Source organism: Callorhinus ursinus, unplaced genomic scaffold (genome assembly GCF_003265705.2).
Source record: "Callorhinus ursinus isolate GAN/ISIS: 27379988/994484 unplaced genomic scaffold, GSC_fseal_2.0 scaffold39, whole genome shotgun sequence".
Lineage (NCBI taxonomy): Eukaryota > Metazoa > Chordata > Mammalia > Carnivora > Otariidae > Callorhinus > Callorhinus ursinus.
The window spans coordinates 19,540,475-19,553,704 of NW_027397101.1; the positions used below are offsets into that span (position 1 = coordinate 19,540,475).

At 37.5% G+C, this 13,230-nt stretch overlaps 1 protein-coding gene across 4 annotated transcripts in view; it reads left to right on the plus strand.

Annotated features, from left to right (window-relative positions):
- CNTLN (centlein) overlaps positions 1-13,015 on the plus strand; it is a 294,410-nt gene extending 281,395 nt beyond the window's left edge. For 3 of the 4 annotated variants that reach the window (XM_073880839.1, XM_073880842.1, XM_073880841.1), the window contains exons 25-26: positions 1,369-1,446; positions 12,312-13,015. In XM_073880839.1, coding sequence (XP_073736940.1) covers positions 1,369-1,446; positions 12,312-12,413 — 180 coding nt within the window. In that variant the 3' untranslated portion in view covers positions 12,414-13,015. The remainder of the gene's footprint in view (positions 1-1,368; positions 1,447-12,311) is intronic. The other variant, XM_073880843.1, reaches the window with a different exon arrangement.
- Positions 13,016-13,230: the final 215 nt, after the last annotated feature.

The window sequence follows — 13,230 nt, forward strand, 5'->3', positions numbered from 1 at the left end:
ATAGAAAAAAGTTGTCCCCTTTGGGTATATGAATGAGAAGACCTCTCTTTATAGTACCAAAGAGTAGCTGGCACATTTCTGTGAAGTAAGGGCACCCCAGCCTCTGGACAGATACATTCTAGAGCCAGAATGTACAGTACTCTGAAATGCATACCACACAACCTTCAGTGGACATCCTCCTGGAAGAAAAAGGACTCCAGCAGAAATCACACTGTTCTGAGAAGGATCCATGCACCTTGATATATTTACTAGATTTAATTATAGATCAGAGCTTAGTTAGATCCCTGCATCTTTTCAGAGGTCTAGAGAGTTGACTGGACTTGTCCAAGCGGAGCCCAAACCAGCCAACTTATATTCTTTAAACCACATTGAACTCTAGTAAATTCATATAAAAAGTATGATAACCTATGCGACGTGCCTCCCCGGATACCTGGCATCCAGTAAATTTCAACAAACGTTTGTTTCCCAAACCCTTCCCTTTTTGAAAAGTCCATCTTTTTGTAAGCTAAATCATGATTTTAACCGAATAATCCACTGTACATATGAATACATTATACTTTCAGAATTATTTTAACCTTGATCATTGGTGGGTTGAGAATATTTAGGGGCTTTCAACACTTGAAGTAGAAGTTTCCCTTGCCTATCAGTTAGTTATTGGATATTTACAATAAGCAAGCATTTAAAAACACCAGAGCCATGCCATGTCCTATTTTGCTTGCACTTGTAACAATTACTCCTTAACTATCTGTTGAAAAGTCAGATTTTTTAATTAATACAAGGTTTTATGTTATCTTACAAGGGTCACTTGTAAATGATTCTTTTATACAGCTTTGTCTTATTTTTCGCTTTATTTTCATTGCTTTCACTGCCACCTCTGTCCCTACCTTGAGCTCCACTGTGAAGATAGAAATAAAATATTCCTGAATTGTACTGTGAAATAGAGAAATAGAGCTTTATCTTCCACATGTCAGTATTTATAAATTAAGTATTAAAAACACAGATTTGCATATTCCCTACTTTGGAAAGACACGCTGGTCTTTACTGAACCCTATTCTATCAGTATCTCTTTAAATTTATTCAGTATTGGGGCGCCTGGGTGGCTCAGTCGTTGGGCGTCTGCCTTCGGCTCAGGTCATGATCCCAGGGTCCTGGGACTGAGCCCCGCATCGGGCTCCCTGCTCGGCGGGAAGCCTGCTTCTCCCTCTCCCACTCCCCCTGCTTGTGTTCCCTCTCTGCTGTCTCTCTCTGTCAAATAAATAAATAAAATCTTTAAAAAAAAAACCAAAAATAAATTTATTCAGTATCTAACAGTATGATCAAGTTCATGTAAATGCAGTTAACACCCGTCTTTTGATTTTCTTCCTTGAGGACCTAGAAAGGACAAGGATGGGTGCTGAGAGAGACCGAGAATGGCTGTTGTACATTCAGAAACTTCTTGAAGGACAGGTATTTCATTTTTCTCCTTCATCTCTAAAAACTAAAAAAAATTCCAAGCCTTCCACTTTTACTCGATGTCTAACTTTTTGTAAACACTTACCACATCATTTACTTCTGGTAGGTAAAGAAATATTCCAATCGGTAGACAGGAAAGTTAACCCTCTATTTGTACTTTTGGACTTAACAAATGAAACAAATGCCTTGGGAAGAGCCAACACAGGTCTTAGCAAATGCATTAATTAACGTATTGAGTCAACCTCCATGCTTGCTACCCTGAAAAGGATCCATTCTCTCAGCCCTCTTAGGAGAAGAGATTCTTTATTATATGTCTTTAAAGTTGGTAGTTGATATGGACACCTGAGGAGTTCATGGGTTTCGGTGACCTTTTAACTATGGACCTGTTTCCAGTCAATTCATGTTTTCCTCACAGCCAGACAGCTGTTTATTACTGTGTCTTCCCACATTCTCTACAATATTTTCTACTGAGACCTCGAGCAGCTTGTTAGTGGGAAGTAAATATTGATTTGGCATCCTGTCAATGCAGAAAGAATGAAAAAATGTCCACCAGAGGCCCCTCAAACATTTTCCTATCGACATTTTCTGGGCCGAGTGGAAAGCTGCATAGAGGATGACAAGGCCAAGACGAGCTGAGATCCCTGAGGGGTCCATTGAGACTACTGTTGTGACCTGTGTGATACTTTTTCTTTCCTTTCAAGTATTTTTTTAATACACATGGAGTCTGCTGGGATGTGCCCCTCTTGTAAGTGATCAAGGGCAGCTTATTGGCAGGTGAGAGCCCTGCCTTTCTAGTCGTAGCCAGCTTTTGTTTTGACATCACTGACAGCACGTAATGTATTCGGAAACTTTTTCATTGCAGTTCTTTTTGCTCAATGTAATTGTCTCTTTTAGAAATGAACCGGGAATTAAAAGAGCTAAAATGTAGTTTTCAAAAGAGCAAAACAACCAAAAAATTATGACTCTCCCGTAAGTTTTGGAAAGTCATCATATGTTTCTGTGTAAAGATTAAAACTAAAAGCAGACTTAAATGCAGTTATTTTACATTTATATTAACAAACAGCAGTATTTATACTTTTGGAAAAGTCAAGGATAAGTAAAATCGTATGTGAAATACTGATATTCTTACCATTAGTTTTATATATTTTTGAAACATCATCAGGCATCAGTTCATTAGTAACAGAGAGTGATTGGCAATCTTTGTCTTAAAGTTGTTCAAGTGTAGACATGCACGCCCTAGACAGTCTTCTTTGGTGACAACCTGCTTTTGAGAAGAAAGGCCATTTCCTAATTATGTTGCACGCCCCACACCCAGCCCAGCACCTGGCACATCAAAGGAGTTCAGTAATGACTGTGACGGGTTATGTTTTTAAGCTTGAAATGCTAAAATTAAACTTCTGAATGAATTTTTTTAATGTTCAACTTGTAAGTATGACCCTTGAATCTGGAACTTCTGTCATCAGTTATGACCATAAAAATAATACATCTACACAATGCACATCTTTATTAAATTTCATGAAAGTGATATTGACACCAGCCCTGATTTTCTTTTTGACATACCTGTGTAGACGTGCATACACACATTCTGCATTATCAGGGTGATGCTTATTCTGTTTAGTTAGTGCAAAAAAATCCTATTGAAAATGGCATTAGACCGCTTAATACTGCAGTTTGATGTAGTGCCTTTTTGTGCCACTGAGCCTGGACTCTGAAATATAATTGCCTGGCAGTATTGATTTAATTGCCCGGGTTTATTTGTGGATTCCTAATTATTGACTGGAGGTAAATTTAATGGAGCGGACTTTATGAACACTGGGAAGCTCTGCTGTTGCTGTTCTACATAATGAACTGCATCATGTGCCTTTAGATCATTTTTCAAGCTAATTTTATTCCACTGTGACAGTATGAAAACATTTAAAAAGTCAAAGACTTTTTATTTTTATTACTGACATAGGTGGTTTTGCTGATGTCTTTGAATTTTGTGAGAAAAAAATAGGGACTTCATTGGTTGCACTTGGATGTCACTTCGTAATTACACCCAAGAGAAAAATCTATAAAATAGAAAACATCTCTCTCATTTTTTATTTTAGCCTACTTTTCTTCTCTCTCAGTTTCAGCAATTATATTTGTCCTGAATTTTAGAAAAGGTTTTCTTTGTCCACCAATTTTGTGAGAGGCTAAGTGATGCTCGCAGGATCGTGTGGGCAGAAGTGTGTGTGTTCCTTCCTACGTCCGTTGAATCAGACATACAGTTCTGTGTATCTGGGTTACACGATCGTCAAGCTGTGGAATAATTGAGCACATTTCCTTAAAAAACGAATTAATTCAATATTGATATTTGATTATTAAAATATTTTGAAGACAAAATTGTCGGAAAACCTCTCTTTTACGTCCTCCCTCGGCATTGGGTGCTGTATGTAAGGGAATTCTCAGATCCTAGGAGTCAGTCTGGCCCCATGCTTTTAGCTTTGGTTTAAGGATTAGGCTACAAAATTAGGCTTTGGCTTAAGGATTAGGCCATACACACAAAATTTTTGTTGCAAAGAAATTTTTCTCTGCATTCATTGGATGAGAATTTGTATTAATAAAATATTTACTACAAAATAAAAAGCTGGCAGCATAAGACTCCAGTGTAAGAGGATAATACCTACTGCTGCTTTTAGCCAGATTCCCAGAGAACTGAAAGGTCTAAAACCTGAACTTTTCTGTATTTAATACAGAATGCAAGTATATGTCCTCATTCCTTCAAGTGGTCCTGATACTGTTGGTAATTTTATACATTTAATCTTTATCTGCACCTAACCTTTAGCCCACAGATTGCTAGCCATAAAAATTACACTAAAAAAAACCTCTCCCTAGTATCTACTGTCATTTTTTTATGGCACAGCTGCCTTTTAATTTCTTTGAATATTTTTACTTGGAGTAATTACTCTTTTTACATTATTACATTTTTTAAAAACATATAATTTATGGCAGAGACAAACAAGCAAGTTAATGATTATAATAGGTTGGGAGAACCCTTCAAAAATCAGTTTTTCTATGGTTTAGGGAGTAAAAGGAAAAAACAGAGATAGGAAAAGTAGGCTGGGACCAAACTATGAAAGCTTTTGAGCAGGAAAGGGATATGATCAGAGTGGTGCTTTAGAACAGAAACCTGAGATCGGCACACAGCAGGTTTGGAGGGAGGGGGACTGGGAGCAGGAAGGTAGCCGAGGCAAAGGGCAGTGAGGGCCTGCTTGTGCCGTCGCCATAAAAAGAGAAAGAATGAGATAGAGGTGACCCACGTTACAGTGACCGAATCAATAGCAGTCATGAGGTGAGGTGAAGTCAGAAGGCAGGAGCCACAGATGGGTGGGCTAATACCCTGCACAAAGAGACAGATGATGATACCTTTAAGAGTTTGAGGGACCCACAGACGTAGATCAGATTTGGTAGGGAGGAGATGTCAGTACGGAAGCCATAGAAAATTTAGTAGATGCATCCCATTAACAATATTCAGGGACTCACAAGTTTTCATTAATTCAGCCTAGCCTTCTCTCAGTGAAATTTAACCATTTATGAACACATTTCAAACTCTTACAACTCAGCAACAGAAAGCAAAGAAACTGATTTGAATAGAAATTTCTGCAAGAAGATAAACAAATAGCTAATAAGCGAATGAAAATAGGCTCAACATCATTAACCATTAGGGAAATGCAAACCAAAAACCAAAATGAGATACTGCTTCACACCTAGTAGGATGGCTATAATGAAAAAGACAGACAATACCAAAGGTTGGTGAGGATGTGGAGAAATTAGAACCCTCACCTCATACGTTGCTGCTGGGAACGTAAAATGATGACACTCCTGTGAAACAGGCTGTCAGTCCTTCAAAAAGTTAAAGAGGGAGATTATATGACCCAGCAGTTTCATCCCCTAGGTAGATGCCCACAATAAATGAAAACACATGTCCAAAAAATAACAAAACAAAAAAACCTCCTACGTGAATGTTCACAACGGCATTATTCTTTTTTTTTTTTTTTAACGGCATTATTCTTAATACCTCAAAAGTGGAAGCAACCCAAAGGTACATCAGGTGATGAATAGAGTAACAAAATGTGGCATGCACATACATGGACTGTTTATTATTCAGCCATAAAATGGAATGAAGGACTGATACATGCCACAACACGGAAGAACCTTGTAACTCTTATGCTAAGTAAAAGAAGCCGTAGACAAAAGGCTACATACAGTATGATTGCATTCATATGAAATGTCCAGAATGGGCAGATCTATAAAGACATAAAGTAGATTAGTGGTTGCCAAGGGGTGGGGAGGATGGGGAGATGGGGGAGGGGCTGCTAATGGGTACAGGGTTTCTTTTGAGAGTCAGGAAAATGTTCTGGAATGAGATAGTGGTGATGGTCGCATAACCTTGTGAATATACTAAAAACCAGTGAACTATATACTTCAAAATGGTGAACTTTGTGTTATGTGAACTGTATCTCCATTTAAAAAATGCTCTCCTTAATATTGAAAGAGAAAAAAAAATACATTTAAAAGTAAATTCAGTAAATTTCTTGTATCACATGTGCTGTGTCCTCCACCATTAATTAGCAGAGATTGCCTTAAGTGCCTTTGAATTTGAATTTCTGTCTATTGGCCATACTTATGAATAAATGAGATAAATTATTTTGTTTCTTACTTAGTTTCCTTCCAGTTGGCACAGAAGATGTACCCCTATGATACTCTGATCAATATTACCTTCTTATATATCCAAACTAGGAGTGGTTTATACTCTGCCCTCTAAGAGACAACTGTGTATTTGTTCTGCCCATTCTGACCCCCAAAATTAAAATTTTAATAGAGGTCATTTAGCTTTGTTTTCAGGCCTTAAAAACACCTGAAACAGTCCTTTTTAATTGGGACTTGAAAAGGCAATGAAGAGAATTAGTAGAGATAAAACTGAACCTATGCTACGGAATCCCTTCAAATATCCTGTACTAAGTGCCCCCTACTTACCAGATGATGTTTCAGGTTTGGGAGTACAGAAGTGAACCAAGGAGACAGAAATCACTGCCTTCATGGAGTTTACATTTCTGGGGGTGGAGGACAATAAACAAAGAGTTAAAATGTATCAACTGTGAAATTTATTAAACAATTAACTTGAACAGAATTATGGGTATATATTGAAATATGTATACTTGTACAAAGCAAATAATATGCACTTATAAACAATCTGGTTCTTTACTAGGATTTCTATAAAAACCTTGAGCCAGAGATGACTGGAAAGTGTGTCTTGATTTCATTTTGTTGTTGCCCTGTTCTTTGTTATTTGCTAATCCTTTTTTGAATTTCATTCAGTCCATTTTAGTCCAGTTTTTGGAGATCATTTTCTTGCATTGGGACCATATCAAAAATTCCTTCTGCCTTCAGCTGTTGTGAATTTAAAGTATGGAATTTAATCAGTGCTTTTTCTTTAGCTTTAAGTATCCCTGTTCTTCTTAGTTGCTTCAGATATTGCAAATGCTGAAATTTAAAATGGCTCTTTCCCCAGTGCCCTCTCTGCAAAGTATGCTTACCTTCTACAGAATCCTTGCAATATGGCCGTGAGAAGGGTTTTATAAATCTCCCTGGCTTTTGTAAATAGAGTCCCTTCTGGCCTGAAGGTTAACTAAAAGTTTCTCCTTAGAACTCTGAACACATCTCCTCTGTTGCACGTAGAACACATGCATGCACATGCGTGCATACTCACACACTCACCCTTGCTCACACACATAAACCCATACACTCACCCACCCACATGGATTTCTCACATCCAGCTGAAATAGCAAGAGTTCAAAATTTTCTATTCAAAGCCTTCCTGGGATTTTTTTTTTTTTTTAATTTAACAATGTTAAACCTTCTTTCGTGTTTCCAGGAATAGCAGGTATACTACATAAAATTTCACATCTTTCTTTTCAGTATGACTCAAGCTAGATTAAAGTCAGTTTGTGTTTTAAAAGCAGTGTCTTCTTGGTAATAGTTTTCAAACCCCAAACAAGAATGAAAATGGTGAAAAGGTTCATTTGCCGCTTAGATTCAAAAAGCTACCCTTATTTCATTTTTTTTTCTTTTAACACGAAACTTTTCCATTTTTGATTGTTAAGAGCACATTCTAGATAGTGCTTGTGCTTTACGTTATCTGTATGTTTTATAGAAAAGGACTTTAGGTTTTGTTATTTTTCCAGTGTTGCTCTCAAACATCTGCAACTATCACTCATATCTGACCTTAATACAGAAACACCTCTAAATGAAACCACAATTTGTAAGTGTGAGGGATAAATTTGAGATTGTGTCAGAGGCATACCAGTTCCTAAAGGTGAACATCTGTAGGTGTTTACATGTAAGATAAGCTGGAAGTCTGTGTGAAATCTGGGGACATCTCTGCGGAAGAGAAATCACCTTTTGCGACAGGGACAGCCCGAATGACTAGGAAGACCCGCTTTAAGACGACACTTGTGCACCAAGCAAAACTCAGTTGTTGTTCCAATGTCCTAGTTAAATTTCCATACCAAGAAATCTCACAAGGTATCAACTCTTCACCTATTTTTCCCATTCTGTCGAAGAGTTCAAGCTTGTGGAACTCTGCATCGACATACCCGGGAATATCACTTCTCCTTTGCTATGCAGGAGAAAGAAAAAACTGGACTTCATAGTCCCTGGCATAGGCCATCTAAAATGCAACCCTAGGCAGCATGATTGTTGGGTTTGTTGTTTCAGATACATTTGATGGGATAAGTGAGAAAGTTTGCTGTTGGCCAGTCAGCTCACCACTTCCATCCCACCCCAAAATCCTATCAAGAGAATCACCGTGCTTTCTGTATGTGAGGGAGTTCCCTCCAGAATGCATATAGAGAGATTTTAATTGATGCTAAACTCCCTGTGTGAAATAAACTGGCACCTAATCTAATCTCAAAGTAGCAGAAAGTTAAGGTCTTCTGGTCTGCTTCGTGTTGTTAAGATGTTTTGCAATTAAAAAACCAAAACCAAAACAAAAAAACAGGGCAAACAAGCAGACCGTGTGAATTTTTAAAGCACTTTCCAAGGCATTTCATATTTAAGGACAATCTATAGCTGTATGTTGAGAACTGATGTTCATTTGGTACTATAGGATTTTGCAGAACTCTCTTGAATCACAGTAGATTAAATTATGTTCCATCAGTCTTCAGGTTAACCGTGATTTATAAGATTTAAGAATTAATAATAATCTGTAAGTGATAAAAGTAATTACTGTCAGTTGACTAAAATAGCCAGTGAACTCAAAATGCCATTCTTAGCCACTCTCAGAAAACAAGAATTTTCATTAATTCCTCCTAGACTAAGCAGAAGTTTTTATCTGTGCTGTTTATGAAAGAATTTTGCCAAATAAGTGAATAGTGCAAACTTGGCAAGAGAGGCTATTTGTAAATCCAGGCTTGCTAGTACACTCATTATTTGAATACATATTGAGTCTACTCCATGAGTAAGGAACAATTTATAAAGTAGGAGGGACATGTGCTTACAGTTTTTTGGTTAACAGATACTTTCAGTTAATATATTTTATTTGAAGTGTTCTGTAATTCTGACTTCTCCTTAGACTTCCTCTAAGTTTCTTTCAATTATCAATGATCTTATTACAAAATTACATAAATTTTATATTTTATAAAATTACAGTTGATCCTTATGTAGTAAAAAAAAAACTTCTGAAAGGCCTCTTTGAGAACCGGCCTTATATTTCCCAGTAAATGACAAGTCATAAAAAGCATGTACAGTGAGCACTGTGTTTAGAGGAAGAAATTCAGAACTGTTTTATAAAAAAGGAAATAGACCATTAAAATAAACATCTCCAACGAACTTGTAAGGTATATGAACTTTCATTTCATATTATATAGACAGATAATAACATTCTTCTGACCTATTTGCAGGGCAGACAGACGTGCAAATACTGTGCATCATGATTAAAAGATTGATTGCTTTTTGAAATCCATATGTGTTAGCCTCCATACAAAGCTTAAAAGAAGCTTACAATCCAATAAAACAGGATTGACAAACAGTTGTGTTTAACTGTGGGGCTTTACGTTTTATTGGGAACCAGAGGAAGAGAATAAAGTGAGTTGTCAGTAGTAAATTAGTAAATGGACCTCTTGTTCCACCTTGGAGGCTTCCTGGAAGACAGATTCTTTGAGATAGATTTTTTTTTTAAAAGAAGTGAAATTTCCGAGGGCATGACATGTTGAAAACTGTTCAGATCACAAGATAATAAGGCTTAGGTTTTAACTTGAAAATATGATATGCAAATAAGATGATGAATGTCAGTACGTTGTGGCCTGGTGAAAGCACTGGGTGCCGTCATTACATAAGCAATTACAGAAGTGGCATGTTTCCCAAAGTGTGTTCCATGGACTGCTGGTCCAACATGATAAACAGACCATGAGAAAAGCATGGACAGATATTCAGAAACAGGATATTGCATTGCCCTCTTGGAGACACACAGTGCCTGTTCGTATCTTAAAGCCTCTGAGAAATCCTGAAATCAAGAAAGTTTTTAAAGTTTGGTTTGTTTCCCAAACTTATTTGGCCAGAGAACCCTTTTTTTCCTTGATCAGCTTTAGGAAATGACCTTGTGTTTATATCAGGAAGAAATGGGAGGTTATTCTCATCTTGTCTGCTTTTTTTTCTTTTTAATAATTTTTTTAAAAATTTTTAAAAGATTTTATTTATTTATTTGACAGAGAGAGACACAGCAAGAGAGGGAACACAAGCAGGGGGAGCGGGGGAGGGGGAAGCAGGCTTCCCCGCCGAGCAGGGAGCCCGATGCAGGGCTCGATCCCAAGACCCTGGGATTATGACCTGAGCCGAAGGCAGACGCTTAATGACTAGCCACCCAGGCACCCCTCTTTCTGATGACTTTTAAAGGTTTTACTTATTTATCTATTTAAGGGAGAGAGTGCGTGTGGGAGCCCGGGGAGAGGGTGGGGAGAAGCAAAGGGAGAGGGACAAGCAGGTTCGCCCCACGCAGGGCTCCATCCCACGACCCTGAGATCACGACTTGAGCCGGAATCGAGTCTGAAGCTTAACTGATTGAACCACTAAGGCACCCCTGTTTGTCTGCTTTTTGGTAGGAATGCATATGATACTGATAGCCATGGCCAACATAAAAGAAAGTTGCCTGATAGTTTTGTTAATGTTTTTTTGTATGTGCATTTTTTTAACATCTAATATTAATGCCCTGAGAATTTAAATTACCTAATTTATAAGACTGACAGTTTTGCCAAATATAATCCTTTTCTACATCCCAGAAGGTCAATCTGTCAAAGTAAGGATTTGCTTTTAGTATCCTTATCTTGCAGAAGGAAGTCTAACATTCTCTTCTTCCTTGATTCTAAGATGCATTCCCCCACATTTTCGTATTTCTGACGTTGGATTGCCAACACAGTATGTATATATTTAATGTGGTAGGGTTTTTTGTTTCCCCCAGAAAAAAGCTGTTTTTAAGTGAATGTATGTATCTTCCATTCAAATCTGTCTTCAGAACTGAAGAAATGTGATATTTTCGTATCTTATGCTTTCTTCAGTGGTAAGTTTCAAGGAAGACAATGTGTGAAGCTCCTGGTGGATACTTCGGCTGCCCTAAGGAGAAGGCGGTTTGTTGTAAAACTAAGAAAGAAGTTAAATTAGAATCTTAGAAACTTTGGGATCTGAGGCAATGCTATGGACCAGCTTTGGTCTCTGCTTCTTTCATGGGCTACATAATCTTTGCTGTTTTCCCCCATTCATACTCAGAAAAGAGCCATTCTGTTCGGTTTAGCTAATTGTAATCACCCTAGCTGAGCACAGCTGGGCAACTCCTACCAAGGGCATCAGTCTTTGCTCAGGTACTGATGGGTGACACTACCAGTGGTCATCCTCGCACAAAAAAGGGCCCGATGCCACTTCCCCGTAGGAAAGGGGCCTGGGCGTGACAAGCATTCCCAACTAACGTATTCAGGGAAACAAAAATAGTCTTTCCCTGGCGAATCCAAAGGACAACTCCAAGAAGTGACGTAATGAACTTCTTAATTATAGAAACCTCTTTTGTGAGGCTTGAGAGCTGGACAGGAGATGGAAGCAAGTTGGCGGAGCTGTGCGAGTAACCAGAGAACAGTTTAGATTTTTCTCCTCCTTACAGCGCACACGTGCATTGTAAGAGTTGGAGTTCTCCAGGAAGCCCAGGAAGCAGAGGGAACAATGAAACTTTACCAGAAAAGTTAATATAAATTATGAAATTTAAAAATGTACTCTACATTTCATAAACTCAGCAGTTTGCAACATGTGTATTACACTTTGATATGCCAAACAAACTTTTCTATAACAACTTAATCAATGGGTATACTTTTGCCATTTTTTCCCCTCTGAAATTTTACCCTACAACTCTCGAGGTGTTTGGCTCCAACACAGGCAAGTGTATTGATAGTTCTCTCTCATTCTTTGATGAGTGATGAGCATACAGTATGACTTCTGTGGGCCTGTGGGCCCTGGAGATGGCCGTAACCTGCTATTGATCAGCTGATTGAAGACAAATGGTTTAGCTGCTTGTATTGCAGATTACATCATTAACATGGTCAGTAAACCATGAATTGTTCAATAAGGCGTTTATCTTTTTTCATTTTACTTCTGCTCTTTCATCATTTTTATTCTAAAAGACAAAATTACCCCCACTATCCGGTAAGATCAGCTGAAAAGAGACCCAGTAGGGTACCACGATGGGTGCAAAGTTGCAGATAGCTGAGTTCTAATGGTTTAATGATATTTAGTGTATGTTTTTGAGCTGGAGAAAATATAGAGTTTTGATCATCTTTTTTTCTGTGTTTCTCTTCCAGCTTCCTTTTGCCTCCTATTTACTAGAAGCAGTACTGGAGAAAATAAATGAAAGAAAGAAACTAGTTGAAGGATATTTCACAATTATGAAAGATACTAGATGATATTATGATGGAGAACTTCTTTTCCAAAAGTGAAAACTTTTTGTGCGATGTGACTGGAAAACATGCATTACCATCCTGATACAGTATCTGCTCCAACTATCAATAGTCAGGTTCGATACCAAAATATGAAGTCTCTGAAACTAATTAATTGCTGAACAAGTGAAACTAATTAAGTACATAGCCATTTAAAAGGAAATAGTGTAACATTTGATTGTTGGATACAAATATTGCCACAAATCAATGCAAACTTAAAAATGATTTTCCTTCCAGTGCATTCGAAGAAATTAGAACAAGCTTGGACACACAAATTGGTCTGAATATAAGAAGAAAAAGGGGTAAACTAAGGGTTTAACGTTTTAAGTTTTATAAAGAAACTAGACTGTTGACGTAAAACCACTATAAAAGGCCTTAAATCATCTAATGATGAGCACATTTGTATTGTAAGCAAATATAAAATGTGAAGCATCATTATCTTAAGGATGAGCATTTAATGAAAGAAATTGTGTGGTCCAATTATATCTGTTCTCAATATACTGGATGATATAGGGGATACTGTATTTTCCTAGAACTATGTGGCAAAAATAAAAACATTTTCTCCTTTTCTCCCTTTCTTTTTTTAAATTCACAAGACTTGGTGTGCTCCTCTAAATTAGCAAGGGACCACAAGCCCAGTGTGTAAAATTGGATCTAGCATAACTTCTACTGTGGTCAACTAATTCATTTCTTAACTTTAAATTCTTAACAATGATGTCTTCTTTTTTAGATTTCCACATATTCTCACCCCCATTTCACCTCTTACCGTGTTCCTGCCACATGT